Genomic DNA, 26,168 nt, shown 5'->3' on the forward strand with positions numbered 1-26,168 from the left:
TTAAAGCAAATTAATGGGGTAGGTGGTTGGGTGAGGGAGGTGAGATGGGGTGATGACATGTGTCATCTCTTGATGATAAAAGAGTGATTGGTTGATGTGGGTTGTGGTTTATGGGTTAGGGTTGTGGGTTGGATAATGAATTGGATATGGTTAATGATTTGTGAGCTTTGTAGTGTTGGGCTTGGGTTTTAGAAATGGTTTTGGGTTACGGAGGCGGAGCGGTGATAGTAGAGGAGGGGTAGGCATCCCAAGTCTCACATTTTTAATTTTTTTATTTTTTAGATTTTAGTTTGATCAAAAATGCCACGTGTTGGCGAATCGGGCTTTTTAGGCCCGTTGGTGAAATTTATCGAAAATTTGACGTTTTTTATTTTGGAAGCGGAGCGGTGAATATGGGGAAAGCGTAAGGTTGGCCGAGTCTTTTGGTGGCCTCCTAAACCATTGAGAGGTCTTAGGGGCCTCGGTTTGGTAAAAATGTTATTTTTCAACGATTTGGGCCCTTAAGGCCCGTTGGCATATTTATTTGGAAAATTGTATTTTTGGGCCCTTTCGAGAAGTGGCCCGTTCAAATTGAGGTGTCTACAGCTGCCCTTCTTTGCAGGAATTGCGTGCAAAGAACTGCAAAGAATAGACTAAACCCCTATTTGTACGGGCCAGAAAAATTCTGTAAAAACACGATCTTGAATTATCGATTGTATTGAAGATTTTTGTGGAAAATGGTTACTCAAGCACGGGGTCTGACAGAGTTTTGCCTTATTAATTCATTGATCTCGATGGCGCGGAGCTCGTGTGAGATCTTTGATTTGATGAAAATTTGATGAGTTTTGAAATCCGACTATTTCTTCGATCGTGTTTTGACAAATCGGAGTTGAGTGCAACTCGAAAGGTTTTTTGAAATTCTTTTGATTTTTTTTTTTTTTTTTTTTTTTTTTTTTACCTTCTTTTTTTGATCTTGCTCTGTTTCTATCATTCGCTAACCCTCTCAATTCATGTATTGTCCTTTGATACCTTTGATCCTTTCAATGGTGCAAGCCCTGAGGTTGTTAGCAGTCGCCACAAATCCAAGAGGGTTTTGTAGTTGGAGCACAAGCAATATGATTGTTAACAGCTGTCACTGATCCAAGAGAGAGTTTTGCAGTTGGAACTGAATCGACCCAGACCTGTTGCATTGGTGCTACTCTCTTGTAATATCAACATGTTGTTCTGACTGGAATTTGGAGTATTAGCTCGCAGTAGAGAAACACAGTTACCAGGATCTCTACCATTAGCAATATGTGCCATTTCTTGAACAGCACCACCATTAGAAAGAATGTCCCACTCACTTCTAAAGTTCTCATCGCGAAGGAAATTGAAAACTCCCTTTGGTGGGACTGGAAGCCAGAAAGAAGTAGCTGCACTTAGCACAATACCAGGAGGCCTGCCGGGATCATCTATGCTTTTTCCAATCATGGCCCTTACATCTTCAGCGCCACTTCCCGATAATGTTGTCCATGTGTGAGCAGTAGAAGCACTTACACCAGGACAAAAACTCATCACCATTCTTTCAGCTAACTTCAACATGCCCTTCTTGACTTGTGATCACACCAACATCTCCAGCGGGCATGTTACTAGCCATAACACTTGCAAGGCGTTCACATTGTTGATCTAGGGTAGCAACCCAACGCTTTGCGCCAAGCCCAAGGCTGGAGTTAACCAGTGTTTTATATATACTATGAACTGCTTTATCATCCACTTCTACGTGTTCGACCCATATAACCTTGGAGTAACCATTTGACATTTCTTGGATTTAAACAACCTGATGGCCTTCTTCGACATCTCGATATCGGGCTAGGACGCAAATGATCCAAGGAAACATCGACCACCGTCCAAATCCCCTTGACATGTTGTTTACAATACCTTACGAAGAAATTTTCTCAAGTCAGAACCAGAGGTGAAGGGACTTGAAATTCTGTTGTCATCACTTGAAGGGCTCCATTGTAGTTTTCTGCTACGCCTATTGATACGACTTCAAGAGTTGTTGCTTTTGAAACAATGTTAGAAAACACGGTGGACCACTGATTCACATCCATAAGGATCTCAACAAGGTTAATGTGATTCATGATAACAACGGCAGTTTCTCGAGAAGCTTCTGATTTCGATAGTTTTGGTCCAATTCCCCTCGGGAATGTTTGTATGTACTTATCTTCACTTAGAATCTCCTCAGTAGGCCCGGAGAGTGATCTTAGGAGGGGTTTGCCTGCGGTCCCTTCTTCGATGCCTTCGCGTCTTGTCTAGTGAGTCGTGATGATGAGTCGGGCTGGAAAATTGATGATGAGTCGGGCTGCCCGAATCCGTGCTTTGTAGGAACGCCTTGACTCTTTTTACAAAATGTTGAAAGATTAATGCAAAGAAAATAGGTTTTGTACTTACTTGGCCTCAGGTGTATCTAATGCTTTGAAAACTTGAAGTTTGAATAAGTCCTAGAATCTTCATCATCGGCCAAAATAGTAGTTTTTCTTTTTTGAAATTTTATGAAATATCTTTATCAAATGAGTACGATAAATTCAAAGTTTGTAAAACCTTTGGTTGCGACGATCTTGGTGTTTTTGCCAATCACCGAGGATATAAATGTCAATTACTCTTTTGATTCCTTTAGAGTCATTCCCAGTGCTTTGGGTCTCGGGATTTTGGAAAGATTTTGCCGTTCACAGTTTATACTCTTGCGGGCCAGGAGTTGTTTTTTTTTTTTTTTTTTTTTTTTTTTTTTTTAACCTTTATTGCCCCTGATGCCAATTACGGTTTTCATCAGACCCGGTTTCCACATTTTTACGCATCGACGTCCTTTTTGGGATTTTCATCGTGCTGGTGGCTTTGATCTTGCCATAGTCTGATTCTTTTACTCATAGCGCCCTTTCAGGTTTTCACTATGCCCTTTCAGACCATGCTTGTATTTTTCTAGGTTTTTCATTACAATTCTTCTCGGAGTCTCTGTGTCTTTGTGGCTTGGTGACTTAAGTTGAGCTGCGAGATCGACGACTCTACTCTTGTAGTGGCACTTTTTCTTGAGTAATAGATCTAGATTCCCCTCTCGAGTTTGCTGACGACTATTCGTGGTTCGACAACTCAAGTTGAGCCGCGAGATCGACTACTCTACACTTCGAGTACTCTTTTTTTTCGAATATCCGATCTGGATTCCCCTCTCGAGTCTTTCAACGACTGACAAGATTTTGAGGTCCGGACCAAGTTGCAAGATCATTGGTGTTGCCACTGTCGTTATGTTGCCCTAAAACATTTCCTGATCAAAAAGGACTTTAAGTAGGACGAAATGTTGGCTTAGGCTTATGGTAGTGGAAGGTTACAAAAAGGTTAAGGTCTGGATCTTAGTTTATCTAAAGTGGAATAAACATGGGGTTCGTCTATTTTTGTTTCGGAAAAGTGATCTATGTCTCCTCCCAACGTCTCTCGAACTTGTTTAGGCTGGAGATTTGGGTCGAGCCAAGATCAAGTGTTCGAGTTTTTGATTTTCTTGATTTTTTTTTTTTTTAGCCGTTCACAGTTTATCCTCATGCGGGCCAGGAGTACTTTTGATGCTTTTGACTTTTCTATTTCTTTCTGATCTTTTTTTTTTTTTTTTTTTTTTTTTTGTAGTTGTTGACTTACCCCAGTCTTAGGTTAAGAAATGAACGTGATGGCTCAAAAGGGTTGACTAGGGTGTGATGGTTTGTTTGGGATAACAAAAATGGCCTTTCGTCATCTCAGGGTCAGGTCTTAGGCGTAATATTTCTTAACAGTGTCAGCATTGATCGGTTGCGGGAAGACTTGTCCGTCCATTTCTGTGAGAACCAGAGCTCCTCCTGTCATTACCTTCTGTACGATGAATGGTCCCTCATAGTTCGGTCTGAACTTTCCTCTGACATCTTCTTGGATTGGCAGAATCTTCTTTAAGACCAAGTCTCCTGGCGAGAAATCCCTAGGCTTAACTTTCTTGTTATAGGCGCGAGCTATTCGTCGTTGATAGATCTGTCCATGACAAATGGCTGCAAGGCGTTTCTCTTCAATCAGATTCAGCTGATCGAACCGAGCTTGAATCCATTCAATTTCATCTAACTCTGCTTCTTTTAAGATTCGGAGGGAAGGAATCTCAACCTCTACGGGTAAGACTGCTTCCATGCCATACACCAATGAGTACGGAGTTGCCCCAGTTGAAGTTCGAACGAAGTCCGGTAAGCGTGAGGGCAAAGGCAACATGTCGTGCCAATCTTTGTATGTAACTGCCATCTTCTCGATTATTTTCTTGATGTTCTTGTTGGCTGCCTCGACTGCTCCATTCATCTTAGGTCTGTAGGGTACAGAGTTGTGATGGGTGATCTGGAAGTCTTCGCACATTTTGATCATATCTTTGTTCTTGAAGTTCTTAGCATTATCAGTTACCAATCCGCTTGGAAGTCCATACCGACAAATGATGTTGTTCTTGACAAACTTCATGACGTTGCTCTTGGTAACATTGGCGTAGGATGCAGCTTCTACCCATTTTGTGAAGTAATCGATAGCAACAAGGATGAAACGATGCCCATTTGCAGCTTTCGGCGAGATCTGCCCAATGACGTCCATGCCCCAGAGTGAGAAGGGCCAAGGAGTAGTCATATTATGTAGTTCTGAAGGTGGGGCATTGATCTTGTTGGCATATATTTGGCATAGATGGCATTTGCGGACATGCTGATAGCAGTCACTTTCCATTGTCGACCAATAATATCCCATCCTCATGATCTTCTTAGCAAGCATATGACCATTCATGTGAGGTCCGCAGACTCCTCCATGTACAGTCTCAATTAGTCGTTTCGCTTCTGTTTCTGCCACACACCTAAGTAAGATCTCATGGTGCGACTTCTTGTACAGAATACCGTTGCTCAAGAAAAATTGTCCTGCTAGCCTCTGAATGGTCCTTCTATCATTTGGCGTTGCGTCTGAGGGAAGTGTTCGATCTTCAAGATATGCCTTGATGTCAAAATACCATGGCTTTTCTTCAGATTCTTCTACTTCGACGGGTAAGCAATAGGCTGGCTCATCTTGAATTCCAATCTCAATAGGGTCGATGATTAGGTCTTCTGAGATGTTGATCATAGAGGCAAGTGTAGCTAGTGCATCTGCAAACTGATTCTTAGCTCTCGGCATGTACGTGAATGAAATCCTATCGAAGCGTGAGCTTAGTTCTTCCAGGTACTCGTGGTAAGGAACCAGTCTTTGCTCTCGGGTCTTCCATTCTCCAGTCGTCTGATAGACTACTAAGCTTGAATCTCCGAAAACATCGATTTCATCTACCTCGAGATCCAGTGCTGCCTTCAACCCTGCTATGCATGCTTCGTATTCAGCCTCATTGTTGGAACATTGAAATTTTAGTCTGATTGCGATTGGCACGTGGGATCCACCTGGCTTGATCAGAACTGCCCCTATTCCGTTTCCTTTCTGATTGGCCGCTCCGTCGAAGTACATTTTCCATCCTGGTTCCTCATTATCGTCTTCAACCTCAGTGATCAGTATGGCTTCGTCAGGAAAGTTAGTCTTTAATGGCTCGTAATCAGGCAACGGGTGCTCGGCTAGGTGGTCGGCGATTGCTTGCCCTTTGATGGCTTTTTGAGTGACATAGGTGATGTCAAACTCAGATAACAATAGTTGCCATTTTGCAGTGCGACCTGTTAATGCTGGTTTCTCGAAAAGATACTTCAGGGGGTCCATTCTAGCAATAAGCATAGTTGAGTAACTAAGCAGATAGTGGCGTAGTCGTTGAGATGCCCAGACTAATGCGCAGCAAGTCTTCTCAAGTGTTGAATATTTTGCTTCATACTCGGTAAATTTCTTGCTGAGATAGTAAATGGCTTGTTCTTTCCGTCCTGATTCATCGTGTTGCCCTAGCACACACCCCATTGACGTTTCTTGCACTGAGATATACATAAGTAGGGGTCGTCTTGGAGTAAGAGGGACTAGGACTGGTGGATTGAGTAGATATTGCTTGATCTTATCGAATGTTTCCTGATAGTCTAGGTTTCACATTTTTGGTGTGTCCTTCCTAAGTAGGTTGAAGACTGGCTCACAGATAGGCGTGAGTTGAGCAATGAAACGACTAATATACTGTATTCTCTCCAATAATACCCGAACATCTCTCTCTAAAACGGGTGCTTTCATCTCGAGGATATACTTGGTTTTTGCCGGATCTATCTCGATGCCTCTTCTACTGACGATAAAACCCAGTAATTTGCCCGATGTTGCCCCGAATACACATTTTGCAGGATTTAACCTTAAACTGTATTTCCTCAGCCTGTCGAACAACTTCTTTAGATTTACCAGATGATCTTCTTCAATACCGGATTTAGCAATCATGTCGTCTACGTAGACCTCCATTTCCTTGTGGATCATATCGTGGAATAGTGCAGTCATTGCCCGTTGGTAAGTCGCCCCTGCGTTCTTCAGCCCGAATGGCATGACTTTGTAGTGGAAAGTACCCCATGGTGTGATAAACGCAGTCTTTTCTTGGTCTTCTTCCGCCATTTTTATTTGGTTATAGCCTGAAAAGCCGTCCATGAACGAGAACATGCCATGCCCTGCTGTACTATCGACTAGAGTGTCGATGTGTGGAAGTGGAAAATCATCCTTAGGACTGGCCTTGTTTAGGTCCCGATAGTCAACACACATGCGTACCTTCCCATCTTTCTTGGGTACTGGGACAACATTAGCCAACCACTCAGGGTACGTAGAGACTGCAAGAAATCCGGCTTCGAACTGTTTCATGACTTCGTCCTTGACCTTGAGGGTCCATTCTGGCTTTAATCTTCTCAATTTCTGCTTGATCGGCTTGCTTCCGGAGGCAATTGGTAGCTTGTGCACGACAAGATCTGTGTCCAATCCCGGCATATCCCTGTACGACCATGCGAAGACATCTTGATAATCTTGTAAGAGTTTGATCATTTCTTCCTTTTGTTGTGACGTTAATAAGGCTCCGATCTTGACAATTCGTGGGTCCTCTTCGGTACCAAGATTGATTGAATCTGTATCCTCAATGTTTGGCTGAACACCTTTCTCGTGGCGTTCTACCAAGTCTTTGATTTCTTTAGGCGGGTACTCCATTTCGTCCTCAGACTCTTCTTCGATCCCCATGAGGTCAAAGTCGAGTTCAAGATCGAAATCATACTCGTCCCTTTCAAATTCTGTTTTATCTAGGTGCTCATTTGATTGAGACATATCCCTTGAAAACTTTGTTTTTTGGAAAATATCTATTTTTTTACAATTTTGAAAGCTTTTTGATTTTTTTGACTTTTGATAAATTTTTGATTTTTTTGCTTTTTGAGGAATATTTGTTTTTTTGTTGCTTTTCGAATACCTGAAATAAGAAGAACAATCATGCGAATTTAATAAAGATAGGGAGCCCTCAAAACAGTCTTTACCCAAGGACGAGGGCTCGTTATGATCCTCGGGCAAACTAGATTCGTTTAACGGAGTTTTTTTTTGGAGGCCTCAATAGCCTCAAGGGTCAATGGGAATTCCTCCCAATTGTTTAGAACTTCACCTTCTCTGAGGGGGCGGATGAGATGTGAAAGTGATGTGTTGGGTGATTTGGTCGGTGGTTCGGAGATAACCATGATCTCCGATTGATTTTTGTCAGATTGGGGCATGGTCCCTCCCAAGCTTGGTGGGATGACGATTGATGCCCAGTCAATGCCCGTTGAAAAGGGTGAGTCTTCCTTTTGGTCGGTAGTGATTTCCACGTTGGTGGATTTTAAAACGGTCTCGGATAGACTTTCGTTGGAATCCCCATTGAATAGAACATCAATGCCTTCTACGAAGGATGGTTGGGACTCAACAACTGAGTCTTCTTGAAAGTGCAGTGGTGCGATTTTTACCGTTTTTGCCCTTTTTGCCAATGGTGGTTCCGATAGGTTGTCGGGTCTGATATGAGACTTTGAGAAGCTAACGCTAATGTGAGGGACTCGGCCGAGGTTCCAGACATTCGATTCCCGATTTTGCTTTCTTGCTAGTCGAAGTTCTTTCTTCTTTTCTTTCATTTCTGCTATATCCTTCTTTGTGGGCCTAAACCCCAGACCAAAATAATGAGTATCCTTTCTTGCTTCGACCGGTGTAGCTCTTCCTCTTCCTCCTGGTCCCAACCCATGCTTGGGTCGATAACCTGCCCTCTTCATGATCCGACCAATCATAAGGTTTGCTCGTGATAGCTTTGCTCTTACCTTCTCCTTCCCCTTTTCGATGTGATTGACAGCCGCGAATTGGTACGAATGGTAGAGTGCCTTGTCCTTCGTCATTTCTATGTCAATAAATGGCACGTCCGGAGCTCTGCCGGGCGGGATCAAGTTTTCTGCCAAAACGGATATCATTCTCTGTCCCATGATGAATTTGACTCTCTGGTGTAGAGAAGAAGGTACTGCCCCTGCTATGTGGATCCATGGCCTGCCCAGTAATAAATTGAAGGTTGTCGGTATTTCCATGACTTCAAATGTTACTTCGAAGGTGCACGGGCCTATTGTGATGGGTAAATCTACCTCTCCCAAGGAGTCTCTTCTTGAGCTGTCAAAGCCTCGGACGACCTTGTTGTTGGGCTTCACATGAGACCAATCAGCGTTGAGCTTCCGGAAGGTTTCAAGTGGACAAACATTAAGCGCTGAGCCATTATCAATCAGCACCCTGGCAACCATCATGCCCTTGCATATGACCATGATGTTTAGTGGCTCGACGTGCCCCGTTCCTCCAGGCACAAATTCATCTTCAGTGAAAATAATGGGATTGGGGGCCATTATCTGGCCAATCGTTTGTTCTAGTTGCGTAGGTGAGGTGGTTGCAGGTACATGCGATTTTTCTAAAACTCTCAGTAATGCTTCTTGGTATTCTTCTGACTTTTGTATTAGACCTAGGATACTGATTTGAGCTGGCTGTTTGTTCAATCTGTCCACTATATTATGCTCTCTCTTGAGGATGAGCTTAATAAAGTCTGTGGCTTCTTCGTCTGTCACTTTCACTTTTTCTTCCGTCTTCTCCTCCTTATACAGCTTACCCTTTCCCTTTGCTTCTCTTTTCTCTTCGTCGGTCACCCCTTTGCCTTCTTCCTTGATTTTCACCCCATTTTTCGATATTTTTTTGTACCGCCCTGCCCTTGTCATATGCTCAATGTCGGCCACCATTGCTTTCTTCATGGCTTCAACCCCGGAGGTTGTGGTGATGGTTGTCTCGTAACTCCAGGGAACTGCCTGGATAGAGTTATAAGGGAATGGTTTGGGTGAGTGTATGGTCATGGGAGGTGGATCGGGTTTTACATTGAGGATGAGAGGTGGTGGCGATGGTTTTGATGGAGTGTATGGGATGATGAGCGGTGGTCGTGAAGACGAGGTGTATGGTATATGGAGAGGGGGTCGAGTTGATCCTTGGGAATATGGTGGTGTGTAGGGTATAACAAGGGGAGGTCGGGTTGAATTTTGATGATGGGGTGATCCGTAAGGTATAACTAAAGGTGGTCGGGTAGCGGTATTTTGATGAGGGGGATGGATAGTGAGGTTGGCCATTCTGAGAGGTAGCTGTGAATTCTGCGATGAATCTGTATAACGGTTGACTGTGTTAACCGTTGACGTCCTTGATTCCTTCGTGAACCGTACCCTGACTTTTGCACCGATAGGTGCTATCAAATCCGAGGGATTGAAGTCGAGTTCTCCACATACAACATTTACCCTATGCCCACTCCCCTCTCCATTGTGAGTAGGTAGGGGGTTTTGGTTGATGTTTTGTTGTTGGGGTGGGTTGGCAGGCCCATCTAGGATGAGAGCTTTTTATCGATCAGGTTCTGTACTTGATGCTTGAGCTGCCAGCATTGATCTGTGGAGTGACCTGGTGCACCCATGTGGAATTCACAGAGCAGGTTAGGGTTGTACCCTGGCCCTTTCACAGCCTCAGGATTTGGTGGACGTTTTACCAGATATTCTCCTCTGAGTAAGAGTGGCAGTAATTCTGATAGTGTCATGGGCAATCTGGTAAATACTCTGTTTACCCTGTTAGGTCGTGCCTGCTGGTTTTGCCCATACTGTGGTGCTGGTTGTGCTTGCAGAGGAACTGTCTGAAAGGGGTTCTGTGGTGCTGGAGCCCAAGCAGCTCGAGGTACTGGCGCCCAAGGGACTTGTGGTGCCTGCGGCCTCTGAACTGGTGCCTGAATGAAAAGAGGTTGGCTGGGTTGTATATTGTTGACTTGAGCTTCCTCTTTCTTTTTGACAAAAGGCACGAACTTCTTTTGTGCCGATGTCCCTGCCGCTGCGCTTAAGGCTGTGAAGTCAAATATTAAACCAGTCCGGATCCCGTCCTCGACCCGGTCTGCCACTTGAACTAAATTTGAGAAGGTGCCTGTGGTGTGTCCAACTAGATGAGTATAAAAGGCATGCCCTAGTGTTGAGATGAACGTGGTGTTCATCTCTTGTTCAGTCATTGCGGGCCTCACTTGTGAAGCAGACTCCCGCCATCTCTGGGCGTACTCTTTTACTGTTTCCCTTTGCTTTCTAGTCATCTTGGCCATATCATTTCGATCCAGACCTACATCTGTGTTGAACCGATAATTATGCCAGAACATTTCAGCCAAGTCTTGCCAACTTTTGATAAGCGTATGGTCCAATCCGGAAAACCATTTGAGTGCAGGCCCTGTCAAGCTTCTTTGAAACAACTGCACCAGTAGCCTGTCATCTTCGCCGTATTGGCACATGGATCCGCAGTATAGTTTTAGATGTGACAGAGGACACCCCACCCCATTGTACTTCTCAAATTCCGGACATTTGAATTTGGCCGGCAGCTGTGCATTAGGATAAAAGCAAAGGTCCCTGAATCTTGTCCCTCCTAGAGTATTTGCACCTTTCATTCGTCTCATCTCTTCTTGGAGAGACTCTATCTGCTGGGCCATTTTGTTATCAGTGACATTTTTGGCCTCAGGCACCCTGAAGTCACACTCATCATCTGGGATTACCACCGGGGGTGGTTGATTCTGTGGGATGTAAAGTGGAGGGCCCTGATACATTGGCACCGTAGGAGGTGGGGTGGTCTGTTGATCTGGTCGTGTCTGTTCAAGGGGTTCTGGGTTTGATCCAGATGCTTGGTGCTGAGCGGCTTGCGCTTGTAAGAAGTTAGTATTACTAAAAACAGCCATCAACATTTGTTCTTGTCTTTTCGTTGTTTCTATGAGCTTCGCTATCATTGCATTAGCTTCGGCAAGTTCACTTGTCGCAGGTTGTGGATCCTCTAAGTTGCTCATAGTTGATGTAGATCGAAGGAAATACGGAGGCTTCTCAGGGTGTTTGTACTTCTTTCGTTTGGCCACCTTTGGGTACAGAAGACCAAGCATTACTATCTTGTTTACAAAAAAAAAAATGCTGACATTTTATTAGGTCGGGTAAAAGTTATTTATTTTAAAGCGCAAACGAGTTTTAAAGAAAGAGTTCTTTGGTTTGGAGCCGACATTAACGCGAAGTTGGCATTAACACGGGACTAGCAAAATATTTTGAAAAAGAATTACATCAACACAGAGTTGGCATCGACACGGAGTCGGGAAAATATTTTTTAAAAAGGAATTTCATCGGCACGGAGTTGGCATCGACACGGAGTCGGTAAAATTTAAAAACGATTTCATCAGCACGGAGCTGGCATTGACACGAAGTCGGTAAAGATTTTTTTTTTTTTTTTTAAATGATTACATCAGCATGGAGCTGGCATCGACACGGAATCGGTAAAATTTTTAAAAATGATTACATCAGCACGGGGCTGGCATCGACACGGAGTCGGTACAAATTTTTAAAAACGATTTCATCAACACGGAGTTGGCATCGACACGGAGTCGGTACAAATTTTAAAAACGATTTCATCAACACGGAGTTGGCATCGACACGGAGTCGGTAAAATTTAAAAACGATTACATCAGCACGGAGCTGGCATCGACACGGAGTCGGTACAAATTTTAAAAACGATTTCATCAACACGGAGTTGGCATCGACATGGAGTCGGTAAAATTTAAAAACGATTACATCAGCACGGAGCTGGCATCGACACGGAGTCGGTACAAATTTTAAAAACGATTTCATCAACACGGAGTTGGCATCGACACGGAGTTGGTACAAATTTTAAAAACGATTTCATCAACACGGAGTTGGCATCGACACGGAGTCGGTAAAATTTAAAAACGATTACATCAGCACGGAGCTGGCATCGACACGGAGTCGGTACAAATTTTAAAAATGATTTCATCAACACGGAGTTGGCATCGACACGGAGTCGGGAAAATATTTTTTAAAAAGGAATTTCATCGGCACGGAGTTGGCATCGACACGGAGTCGGTAAAATTTAAAAACGATTTCATCAGCACGGAGCTGGCATTGACACGGAGTCGGTAAAATTTTTTTTTTTTTTTTTAAATGATTACATCAGCATGGAGCTGGCATCGACACGGAATCGGTAAAATTTTTAAAAATGATTACATCAGCACGGGGCTGGCATCGACACGGAGTCGGTACAAATTTTTAAAAACGATTTCATCAACACGGAGTTGGCATCGACACGGAGTCGGTACAAATTTTAAAAACGATTTCATCAACACGGAGTTGGCATCGACACGGAGTCGGTAAAATTTAAAAACGATTACATCAGCACGGAGCTGGCATCGACACGGAGTCGGTACAAATTTTAAAAACGATTTCATCAACACGGAGTTGGCATCGACATGGAGTCGGTAAAATTTAAAAACGATTACATCAGCACGGAGCTGGCATCGACACGGAGTCGGTACAAATTTTAAAAACGATTTCATCAACACGGAGTTGGCATCGACACGGAGTTGGTACAAATTTTAAAAACGATTTCATCAACACGGAGTTGGCATCGACACGGAGTCGGTAAAATTTAAAAACGATTACATCAGCACGGAGCTGGCATCGACACGGAGTCGGTACAAATTTTAAAAATGATTTCATCAACACGGAGTTGGCATCGACACGGAGTCGGTAAAACATTTTGAAAGAGAAGATTACATTTTGAATTTTGTACACCAACCCATTAAACAATTTATGCCATGATTATCCACAAATAAACTGAAAGAAATTTCATTGAACTATTGAAAATTGTTTGACAAATAGGATTTTCATTGAATTACAACTTTCAAATAATCCTGTTTTACATTCTTTTACATGGACGTTTGGATTTGTTTTGATCGTCATCAGGATTGCTGGGACAATTAGGCTTGCTTCTTTTAGTTCTAACGACTGACTCTTTGAACTCTGCTGGTCCATCTGGATACCCTAAGGTGCGTTTGTTCCACGCCTTCTCAATGAGATGCACTAACTTTTCAGTCAATGGTTCGGGAGAAAAGAATTGTTTGGGTTGAGGTAGCGAAAATTCTATAGGTACTCCGTACTGTTCTGGGATCAAAGCAGGTTGGTAAAAAGATGTCTCATCTAGTCCGATCAAACGGACATAATAGGATCCTTTGGTACCTAAAACAGGGTAGTCCGTCATCCACCAAGGGCATCTCAAACCAATATGACGTGCAAGACGAGAATCCAACCATTTGCCCCAAGCCTTGACTGAGTTGTGACGCACTAACATGTTTCTCTTGGAAAAGTGCTCTGGCCTATACTCGAGGGTTGAAGGAATGTCCACAATTTTGAGACGGTCGCAGAGCCACATATAAAGTAGGTGAGGGCTTCCTTTGAAATCCCTTCCCTCACCATTTTTTATGGCATCCAAACCTGAGAAGGTTTCAGCTAGAATAAGAGGTACGGGATTGGCTTTTCTAGAGAGCTGGGAAGCTATGTCTATGAAAGACTCAGGAACAGTTTGACCCTCGCTTTTGGAGGTCAGTATGTATTGGGCTAGGATTCCTAAACACAATCGATAGTCTCTAGTGGCTCTCCAAGCATCTGGCTTTACATGGATGGGATGACTGCGGGAGTGGTATGGACTCAATAAGGGTATTAAATCCAATCTCCCGTTACGGACTAAGGCCTTGGCTTCTTCCTTTGAAATGTTTAGGCCTGTGGCGAGTTCACCCGAATATCCTGTCTTCAATGAAGGCCTGACTAGAGGACCTGAAGTAGATATCCCCATGATGCCACAATAGTCTTCATGAGTAGGGCACAAGTGCATATGCCCAATGTGGAAGATGTGAAGATATGGGTTCCAACGCTTGGCCATAGCGCGCAAAAGGTTCCAATCTATCTCAAACTCGTGAAAGTACAGGGCGCATCTCAACATGAATTTTGCAAAGTTGAATTTCTCTACGGTGTGCATCCCAGTGACAGTTGTTTTGACCAATTGGTCGATTGGGTTATTGCCTGCAGCCAGCATCCTGAGTTGACACAAGAGAATAGTTCAGTACATTTCCAAGGTCTATGTAAAAATTACTTTTCTTTTGAAACTCTTTGTTCTTATGGAAAACACTTTCTTGAAAACACTTTTTTTTTTTTTTTAAAAATTTGATTTTCATTTTGATTTGAATGGCCCGTCTTATCATGATCATTGGATCGAGATGGACTGGGTCATTATTGAATTTTTGCAAGAACTGGATTCTTTATTGGGTCGGTGTACCCCTTTAATTTCTGAAAACAAAATTTTGACCCTTGAGGACAATCATACACTTTGATCATTCGCATACATCAATCATCAAGTTTCTTTCAACAACCCGGGAACACCCGCGATAAGTTCGAGTTGTGACTTACAGGGAAGGCTTCTAGACTCTAAGCTTACTACTGCAATGCATTTTTATCTGGCCACTCTTGCCCAAGCACACCTATATACCTCTCAAGCGTACTCAATCAGACGGTACGTGGTGACTTGGTTTGATATACCGTATAGGTGATAATCTAAAACTTCAATTCACTTCTCTGAAGCCAAAAATAGCCAGTTTGATCCCCAGTTGAGAGGTGGCGCACGATGCTGAGCAAAGGCCCGCTTAAGTACCTCTCGTCTAGAATAGACGTAATCTATCCCCCTCGTACAGTAGGGTACAGCGGGGCAGGATCTTGCTTAGGCACTGGTTTTGACCAAGAAGTGCAATTGATGTACTTGGATTATCTTTTATATACCTATGGGTACGAGTCAAGAGTTGTAGCTTTCATAAATGGTTTTCGCATCCCGCGAGGGGACCGACCACGTACTAGTACTACGTTGGCAATCGGGACATGTGACCGTGCGGCTTACAATAGGACAAAGGCTCAGGTCGCTCCAACATGGGTGTATCAAATACCTTTCAGAATCACCTGATCAAACGGTATTGATTCCCCAGTTTTATATACCTTACGGTACGTGATTGGAGTTGTGGTTTTCATGAATGACGTCGCATCTCCGAGGAGACCGGGCCACGCACTAGTGCCACGTTGGCTATTAGGGACATGCAAGCGTGCAATACAGTAAAGTAAACGTGCTAGTGGTGTGTGCAAATAGGATAGGGTGCGCCCGGGGCATTTTTCAGATGAGTGGGCCCGTTGGCCAGATCATAGCCTATTAGATAATTTGTCCGTAAGAGTCGCACATTCATCATCAACCAATCAATTTTTTTTTTTTTTTTTTTTCATTATTTTTTTTCAATTTTACGAATGAACTAATCATAAAAGGACTTCTCTTTTTTCATTATAGTCCAACCGATGATCACTTTGAATTTTCATTTTGATCAATCAAAAAGTGGCGAGCGGTACGCCCTGAGTTTGAGAAAGATGATCCGTTTGATCTTTTGAAGCTTTAAAACTTAAAATAAAAATAAGTTCCAAGAGGAAAGTTTCCAAGACTGATGTAAGGAACAAGTTGAGCAAAAAAAAAAAAAAAAATTTTTTTAATTTAATTAATTTTTTTTTTTTTTTAATTTTTTTTTTTTAATAAAATTTTTTATGTGCTCATTTTGAGGCACATTGCCTCTGGTTTTTGGCTTGGGCCAAATTTTTTTCCTTTTTTATGCTTTTCTTTCCTACTCATTTTGTATCGCGACGAGACGTCAAACGGAAATGGTAGCGTAAACGATAGTAAATGAGCTCAAAAACCGATTCTGAGTTGTCAAAATGTTGCTGACTTTGTCACATTTAATAGAAAATTTTTTTCTACCCCAAATCGATATGCACTAATAGCTAATCGGAGATCGGACGAGAAAGTTATGATCATTTTAAGTTCGACTGTCCATTCGGCCAAAAAAGAAGAAAAACGCCTTTTTTTTTATTTTTTTTATTTTTTTATTTTTTTATACTCATTTTGAGGCACATTGCCTCTGGTTTTTGGCTTGGGCCAAAAAAGAAAATTTTTTTTTTCATTTGTTTGGTGATATACATGCTTAAAAAGACATAATCGGGGAAATAAAGTGAAAATCGGTTTTTTTTTTTTTTCAAGTGAGTAAGTAAATAAAGGAAACCTACCTAAAAAATAATTACAACAAACACAACAAGTATTGTTAGCTTGCAAAAATAAAAAATAAAAATAAAAATTGAAACATTTCCTTTTTTACCAAAATAACCGAGTTGACACGAGGGTGGAGTCTTTACTCCCCAGTGGAGTCGCCAAGCTGTAGACGCGTGATTTCGTCATTATGATGACTACATCTACAATGATTTGGAGTCGCCACCATTCAAGTTGGAAGTGGGTGTGAATGGTCACCCGGGGTACATTTTCCAAAAGATGAGATTTTTGGCATTTTAGTGACTCACAATGGATAAGGGGTAGTCAAACCTCGAGATTTGGGTAAGCGGCTCGGTTGAAGAAAAGGGAAGGTGTTAGGCACCCTTTCCTCCCCGCCACGTGGCGGTAACCTCAAATAACTCGATCATTTTTTATTTTTAAAAGAAGGTGAAAAAAATGTGCCACGTGGGTGCATATGTTCCCTAAGTAGGGATTCATTTTCGGCTTGATCATAGGGTCATTTCATTAATGGAAATGACCCTTATGAACCTTAACCTTGGGGCCCAATCATCAAAAGGGGTAAAATAAAATAGAAGAAGGGGGTGTTAGAAGAGGGAAAGAGTAGAAGGTTAGAGAAAGAGAGGGGGTGTGCTTCAAACCCACCTTGTATCTTGTTTCTTCTTTTCTTCTTCTTGCTTGAGTCTTCTTGATTCCTTAGTATAATATGAGAGTATGAGAATGGGAAGAAGTGATTAGAGAGAGTAGGGATTTCTTTTGTTTTAGTGAGACTTGTAGAGGATTTGTGTGAAAGAGTTGGTAAACTTGGTGAGAATTGATGATGGTTGTTAGTAGAGAGAGTGTTGGGGAGAAGTTTTGTAATGAGAAGTTGGGGCCATTTTTGGGAAGAGGATGAGGGTATTTATAGATGTTTAGGAGTTATTTTAAGGATATAATGGGGTGAAGTGAAGAAAATGGGTAGAATGGTTATGAGTTTGAGAGAGAAGTGGGTGTAATTTAGAGGAGATTGGAGGGTATTTAGGTAAGGGGGGTTAAATGGGTGAGTTTTGACCCAAATGGTTTGGATCCTACCCAACCCATTTGGGTGGAGTGTTTGGTGAGGTGAATTTAAGATGGTGGTGGTGATTTGATTTAAGAGCATGGAGGATTTAAATGGGTGGTTGATGATATTTTGGGAGGGTGAGGGAGATGATGCCATGTGTTAAGGTGGGTGGAAATGAAGGGTTGGGATAGGTTGATGGGAGAGGTTGAGTGTTTGACTTGAGAGGATGGTGTAGGTTTAGGTTGTAGATGTAGGTTTTGTAGGGAATGATGAGAGTAGATTAGGGGAGGTATAGGTTAGGGGTGTGGGTAGATGTGTTTGATTTGAGAGAAAAGGTGATGGGTTGATGTGTGGGTAGATGGGATTTAAAGCAAATTAATGGGGTAGGTGGTTGGGTGAGGGAGGTGAGATGGGGTGATGACATGTGTCATCTCTTGATGATAAAAGAGTGATTGGTTGATGTGGGTTGTGGTTTATGGGTTAGGGTTGTGGGTTGGATAATGAATTGGATATGGTTAATGATTTGTGGGTTTTGTAGTGTTGGGCTTGGATTTTAGAAATGGTTTTGGGTTACGGAGGCGGAGCGGTGATAGTAGAGGAGGGGTAGGCATCCCAAGTCTCACATTTTTAATTTTTTAATTTTTTAGATTTTAGTTTGATCAAAAATGCCACGTGTTGGCGAATCTGGCTTTTTAGGCCCATTGGTGAAATTTATCGAAAATTTGACGTTTTTGATTTTGGAAGCGGAGCGGTGAATATGGGGAAAGCGTAAGGTTGGCCGAGTCTTTTTGGTGGCCTCCTAAACCATTGAGAGGTCTTAGGGGCCTCGGTTTGGTAAAAATGTTATTTTTCAACGATTTGGGCCCTTAAGGCCCGTTGGCATATTTATTTGGAAAATTTGTATTTTTGGGCCCTTTCGAGAAGTGGCCCGTTCAAATTGAGGTGTCTACACATGCCATACACTAAGGAGTAGGAAGTAGCTCCAGTAGAGGATCGAATTGAAGTTCGATATGCCCATAGTGCAAATGGTAGTTTTTCATATCAATCTCGATGTGATTGACACATTTTCCTGATGATTGTCTTAAGATTCTTATTAGCTGCTTCGACTGCTCCATTAGTCTGAAGACGGTAAGGAGATGATTTGTGGTGTGAGATTTTGAACACAGAGTAATAACCTCAACTTTGAAATGTGACCCGTTATTAGAAATCAGTTCCGAAGGTACCCCGCACCGACTGATGATGTTCGTTTGGATAAACTTTGCAACTCGAGACGCAGTGAGGACAGCATAAGAGGCAGCTTCGACCCACTTAGTAAAATAATCGATAGCAACTAAAATGTATTCATGACCATTTGATGCTTTAGGCAAAATTTTACCAATAATGTCAATTCCCCAAACTAAGAATGGCCATGGTGAAGTCAGACCAACTAATCGAGAAGGTGGCACATGTATGAGATTTGCATGTATTTGACATTTGTGGCAGGTCTTGACTATGTGATGACAATCTGTTTCCATTGTGGGCCAATAGTACTCTTGTCTCATAATTTTCTCAGCTAACATTTCCCCACTCATGTGAGAGCCGCATTCTCTTGAATGTAGTTCAACCATTATCTGTTTAGCTTGATCTTCATTGACGCATGACAAATGAATCCCATCATAAGACTTTTTGTATAAACTTCATGCGCAGAAGGATGAATTGAGATGCTAATCTTAGTAAGGCTTGTCGTTCCTTCCTCGATGCTTCTTCTGGGAATTCTTGTTTTTCTAACACCTTTTTAATGTCTGTGTACCACGACTTTCCATCAGGTAGTTGTAGACACCCCATTTTTGCATCTGCCTAATTCGACATTTCGTTACCCGGTTACCATGAATTCATAATGATGATCATAAAAAACTCGAAGGCTTGTGAGTACTATCCCTGATTCCCTCCATTTTCAATCTTTTCACCTTCCCTACTCGTTACGACTTTACATAGAAATTTACGCACGCTTAGGATTGTTACACGTTATACCCGATTTAGCAAGCACGTACACTTAGGTTTGCTACACAATTCGATAACCTAGAGACCTCGCCACACTAGGAAAATATGATTTTGAAACATAGAAATAATCACTTTGGGACTTAAAGAAACCTCATGCCAGAATTCGTAAAAATCGATAAAATGATGAAAATACCCCTAATAAATTTTGGATCTCCGAAAGACCTTGAAAGTACCTCCATTGCACTCAGAACGTGATTTCGAGTCTAACAGGACCCAAACCGACGAAATAGAGAAATCTAGAAAAAATCATAAAAATGACCGAAATGCCCCTCGACCTCCAAACTCAACTTAGAGATCTCGATCCTTAGGAAAATATAATAAAAATCAAAATCTAATTAAAATCCAATTTAAACTAAAAAATAAAATTCAAATTAAAAAATTAAACAAAAAATCCAAACAATTAAAACCAAACAATTAAAATTAAACAATTAAAACTAAACAATTCAAATGAAGAAATTCAAACAATTAAAATTAAAATAAAAACAAATCAAAATTTAATCAAGCAATCAAACTTTAAAAAAAAATTATTCAACCAATCAAAATCAAATCGACCAACATTGATCAACCGATCAAGTTAAAAATCACTCCATCAACTAAAATCAATCAATTAAATTGAAAAATCGAACTCAAATCTTATCAAAATCTAATTAAATCAACAAAGTTAGAATTCAAATTAAAAATTAAAATCAAATTAAATTTTTTAATTAAACTCAAAATAAAAGCTAATCAATCAATAAAACTTAAAATTAAAAAATCAAGGAACAAAAAACTCAAAACAAAAATTAACCAAATCGATAAAATCGACCAACCGTAACTCGACAACAAGACACTACCATCGTGGTACGCGTAGCGTGGGAATATTACTCGTGATTCTCCAAAAGGAAATTATAAGTAAAAAAGAAAGAGAGAAATACGTTAAAAAAGAAAAAAAAATTAGAAAGTTTCTTTCTTATAAGGAGAACGTCTCCTTCTTCTTCTTCCTTTCTCAAGATCCTTGGGCTGAACCAGCACTCACACACAGAAAGGCGTCTTCTTCCTCTCCTCGCTCACCCTCAGATCTTCTTCTTCTCCATTGGACTGACAGACGTCTCTCCCTTGGCTCTCTCTCTCTTTGGTCATCTTCTTCTCCAGCAGATTGAAGAACACTTGCTTCTACCTGTAACACAATCCTTTCCACACTTCTCTCTCTGTTCGGGACAGCAATCATAGATCAGAGACGTCCTCTTCTCTTCTTCTTCTCCAAGGAGGCTACTGAAGGGGCTGAACTCGACTGGACATCCTGCTCATCTTCTCTCTAAGTCTTTTCTCAAACAGCAGCAAGCTCCTGACGTCTTCCTCTTCTCTTCTTCTTTCAGCTCTCTTCTCTCCTTCAACATCTTCTTCTCTCAGGTTTTATTGCCCAGCCAACATCGTCCTCTCCAAATCTTTACAATAGCAAGACTGTTCTTCATGTTTTCTTCTCTGCTGCACCCCTCTACCTGCTGCATTCACGTCCTAATAGCCCCTCTGCTGCCTTTTTTCTCCTCCCCCCCACTAAGTCTACAACACAATCAGAACATTCCCTTTTGTTGCCCAGTCTCTTTGTGCTATTGCCATTACTCCTCACTCTTCAACACGTAGCTATGGCATTGTTACAGCACATATATGACCACCTCTCTCACACCCAGCAGTCATCTCCTTCAGCCATTATCCTTTTCGCAACACGCGGATGCTCACAAGTCCTTCGGATCATACCTGAAGGAATCAACTTGCCGTCCCAGTCAAATAGGTAAGTCAATTGCTAGTTTTATTTTTAATTCTGTGTTCTCTTACTTTTCCCTCTCGTTTTCATGGCACATTGGTAATTTTTATGAACTTTTTATTTTTTGATTTGCTTTTACACTTAGTAAGATTAGGAGATTTTATTGTATTTTTATTTATTCATTTATTTTTGTGTTTCGATAGGATTACGAGGATATTTTTAGTTTATTTAGTTTTTCTATATTTTTATATTGATAGGATTACGGGAGTGTTTTTATGCTTATCTTTCCTTTGTATATTTTTTTTATTATTTTCACATGTTAATAGTATGAGGAGTTTTTTTTTTTTTTCTTTTGTTAAAATGCCACGATCATTGTGCCCGAATTTGATTTGCATGATTCATGATGATATTCAAGCTCCGTATAATGGTTTAGGGTTAGAAAATATATTTTTGGGATGAATTGGTGATGAGTTTAGAATTATTCCATGTGATTAATGTGCCCTTTGACTTGATAAGCATGCATGTCGATTAATTGTTTTGAAACTATTGGAAATTATGCTTGCATGCATGTTTGGTTATTTTGAAAATTGATTGAGTATGAATTTCTTCTTCAAATTTGTAAAGTTCGGATGCATTGGTATTTGTTGATCTCCGATTTGATGAGCATGGTAATGTGGAATTTTTCATTATTATTTTTGTTAATTTCCATTCATTTTGGAAAATCATTTATTCGTAAATTTCTAATTTAGAAAACCCACACTTTAGCAATTCTCAATTTGGGAGATTCGGCACCTTCATATTTAGAAAGTTCATGTTTGCAGATTTGGGAATTTCTAATTCAAAATTTTATACCTTCGGAAACCTTCTATTTTGGGAGAATTCCATTTTCCTAAAAAAACTGCTAATTTGAAGCTCATCATGTATTCTTCCAATTCTAATATAGGAAACTTTAGATTCCTGATTTAGAAACTTCATAAGCTCCAATTTAATAGTTTTCAATTCATAATTTTCCTACTTAGATGATTTTCATGAGTTCTTATTTTGGACATTAGGAAAAGATTGCATGTGGAATTTCTTAATTGATTTCAGGTCATGGAGCTAATTAGGACTTTTTCAAACCCTTCCATATTTTGTGGAATTCAAAGACTGATCTGTAGCCACCCCATTTTTGCACTCGCCTGATTAATGAACTCGTCAACCTGATCGCAACAATTCCCAATGATGGATGTTTATTCCAACGCTTTATTTTGTTACCAGATATGTTTCAGAAATCCGAATGAGGTATCTTGAACTGACAAAACTGTAAAAACCGCACTACGTTAGAAAAATATAACCTCAAAAACTTAGAAATCATCATTTCTCAAACAAAAAGAAGTTTTACAATAAAAATCATTAAAAATGACCAAATTACCAAAATAATCCCAACATCAAAATATCCCTAGAGCCTATATTACGCTTAGGAAAACTCTTTCGAACACATAAAACAACAAATCAAAAATAAATAAATCATTTCGTCAATTTTCATAGAATTTGACAAAATTACGAAAATACCCCTCAAAAGTTTACGACCATTTCACACAAAAAATTTCATAAATGATAAAAACCAACATTCTCATTGAATTCCTTATGAAAAATTATTTCTAAAACATCCTAAAACATCGAAAACTGACTTAAAACGCGAAAAATCCTCTCTGGGGGTAAAACAGTAATTTCACAATTTTTATAATTAAAAATTTTAAAATTAATAAATAAAACATTAAATAATTAAAGTAAAACATTAATGAAATTAATTTAAAATTTTCAACTAAAAAAATCGATCAATTAGGCTCTCAAGCAAAATTGTTGAGGGTTCGCAAGATATTTCTTTAAGGACCCCTCCATTTGGGGGTCCAAAGAATTAAAGATATAATAGAGGGGGGTTCTCCTAAAAAATTAAAGTCAATCAAGCAAAACTAAAGTCAAGGTATTAAAGTCAATTAAGCAAGACTAAAGTCAAAATTAAAGTCAATTAAGCAAGACCAAAGTCAAGGTATTAAAGTCAATCAATTAAGACTAAAGTCAAGATCTTAAAGTCAATCAAATAAGATCTTAAGTCAAAATCCTAATAGAGTTCTAATTAAATAACAAATCTACTTAATAGAATTCTAACTAAAATATAACTCTACCTAAAACAATTCTAATTAAGATACAACTCTACCTAAAACAATTATAACTAAAATACAACTCTAACTAAAAGAATTCTAATTAAACACTAATTCTATCTAAATCAATCCTTAAAAAAATCTATAATAGGGGCCCTCACACCTTATTTTCGTATAAAATCATAAATCCTAAGAGTAGTAGGTCAAAAAGTCCCCCTAGCCTCCCATAAACCCTAGTTTTGAAGTCCCAACTCCTTACCTAACACCCGTACTTCGATTTTAGTTTGAAAAACACCTAAAAGTCCTCCAAAAACCTCCCAAAATCCATAGAAAAAAATTCGAAGAACCCAGATCTAAGAAAGAGATACCTTGTATCGGAGATCAGAAATCAGATCCGGAGACAGAACGAAGCGAGGAGTACTATACAAGGAGTTACTCAATCAGATCTGAGGGAACGATAAAGTTGTCTTCAAAAAGGTATAATTTCTTAATTTTTTTTATTATCTAGGTTTTTTTAGCAATGTAATTTATTTGATAAATTAGTAGAGACCGACTTTGGCCGGGCGGGGTTGGTGCCTAACACCTTCATACCCCGTAACGTGATCCCCGGACCCTTTTTTCTTTCGTAGATTAGTAATATTTATCTTTTTAAGAGTCAGTTTGGTTCCTAGACTGTAATAACTAGGTGGCGACTCCCAAACTTCAAAGGTCAAAAGCGGATCTGCGCACCCCGCGGATCGAAGGCGCTTTCAGTGGCGACTCCACTGGGGACATTTGAGTATCAGACTTGAAAAGTCCCAAGTATGGGAAACATTGCCAGTAGGACCTAGTTTTTTTAATTATTTTATTTTTAGTTATTTGTTTATTTATTTATTTTTATTTTTTTATTTTATCATTCTTTTTGGCTCAATTATTGAGCACTAGTTTGGATGTTGAATATTCTGTTTTGGCATTTTTTTTATGGATCATCAAGGGTTATTCGGAATGACCTTAAAATCATGCAGGATTTCAAGAAGGTAATGGTCTAAAATAATGGGTGTTGACTCATTTTGGATTATTATTATTTTTTTGTATTATCCTTTATTAATACCCTTTGGTTCAATTTTGGATATTCGGATTTGGCATATAATTTTTCTTTTTGATTCAATCTAGGGTCATTTTGGGATGACCCTAAATAATGAAAGATTCAAATTGACATAAATTGAGGATGGAATGATGGTGGTTGGAATTTGAGTTATGGATTTTTTTTTTTTAAATTTCTTTTAGCACGTTACTAGGTATTATGAAGATAAATTATTTGTGAGTGATGCATTAAGAAATAAAAAAAAGTGTCTTTTTTAATGTTGTTTGTGATGATGAGAGAATTTCAAGAAAAAAAAAATCACAAAATCATTTTCATACGCGTGGTGTGCCATTTGCAGAAAACTGTTTTTACTATTTTTTATCTCCTTCTCCACAAAGAAGATGACGGAAATCAGCAAGAAACAGAGAGGACGTCCTCTCTCTCTCTCTCTCTCTCTCTCTCTCTCTCTCCCTTTACAAGATCTCCATTGTTTCTACAAAAGCGGAATAAAGATCCTCAGCAAATCGAGGGTTTGATCACACTCCTCTACACCATCTTCTATCCTCCTCCTTCGCCCTTGCTGTTTGCTTCACCTTTATGCTTGGAGCTTCAATGACAGTCAAGATTGATTGATTGTTAGGTTTTTATTTCAAAGATTTTCAAAGATGTTAGAAGAAACTAATGTAATGGATCACATACTTGAGATGGGTTCGATGGTTACGGATTTTGAAGAAGCGAAGGCACATGTTCCAGATCCACTGCAAGTGGTGATTTTGATGAATAGTTTGCCTGATTCGTGGCAATCAAGAATGCATATGATCTTAAACATGGATTATAATGATTTGAATCTAGAAAATTTGAATCTGCAGTTGAGTATCAAAGTAGATTGGTGGAAGTAGAATTCTCTTGATGAAGTACGAGAAGAATCAGTCGTGAAGAAGAAACAAGGAAAATGGGTTTTATTTTAAAGGGAAATTGTTATTCATGTCAAACTGATTGTCCTCGTAAGGATGAGGACTGATTTCAACAAATCGTTTTCTACCTGGCACATGTTTTAAGCTCCAACAATAATTTGCCACGTTGGTACCGTTTGTTATTGTATGAACACTAAAGGCCACTTTAAAGTTTTTTCTAGATAATTGCCCTTGATGGGAAAACTATCAAAAAGCTTTAAAGAGGTTGATCGATTGACACATAGCGCTTTTCACGTTGTGTGCACCTCAATACATTGCACCTTAGCCACATTTCATGGAATTAAAGTCTAAAATATATCCTTTTCAAAATTTCCTTGAAATATGATTAACGTGTCATGTGGTGCTGTAGGTGGAACGAAAGAGAGGATAGGAAATTGGGCTGGAATTTAGATCAATTGATGATGTGTGTTTTTTTTTTTTCTTATTAGGATTTAGGATTATATTTGTTAATTAATGTGTTTTGCAAAGAGAACAACGGCAATTTTTTTAAAAAATATATATAAAAAATAAAAAAAATCTTTTGTTTGGTTTAATAAAACATAAATTTTCTTTTAAAAATAATTATAATAATAATAATCATTTTGCTTTGTTCATGTTAAAAGATAAAAGATAAAAAAAAACAAAAAATCAATTTGTTTAAAAAAAAAAAAGTCGTCACTTCATCATGCCTTCAATATTCTTTGAGAATCTCGATTTGTTTAAGATTTATCCAAAGTGATATTTGATTGGACCATTGAAAAAAAAAAGGGGTTGGATTTCGAAAATCAACCATGTGTGT

General features: G+C 39.8%; 1 protein-coding gene across 1 annotated transcript; it reads right to left on the bottom strand.

The window, feature by feature from the left end:
* Positions 1 to 13,152: 13,152 nt before the first annotated feature.
* Positions 13,153 to 17,257, bottom strand: LOC147409821 (uncharacterized). The gene is made up of 2 exons (XM_086431883.1): positions 17,035 to 17,257; positions 13,153 to 14,341 (listed from the first exon to the last, which is right to left on the bottom strand). The coding sequence occupies exon 2, from the start codon at positions 14,338 to 14,340 to the stop codon at positions 13,168 to 13,170; it is 1,173 nt and encodes a 390-aa protein (XP_086288009.1). The 5' UTR covers position 14,341; positions 17,035 to 17,257; the 3' UTR covers positions 13,153 to 13,167.
* Positions 17,258 to 26,168: the final 8,911 nt, after the last annotated feature.

This window comes from Akebia trifoliata, chromosome 2, assembly GCF_017979445.1.
Source record: "Akebia trifoliata isolate Shusen 1 chromosome 2, ASM1797944v1, whole genome shotgun sequence".
In the NCBI taxonomy this organism is placed as follows: domain Eukaryota; kingdom Viridiplantae; phylum Streptophyta; class Magnoliopsida; order Ranunculales; family Lardizabalaceae; genus Akebia; species Akebia trifoliata.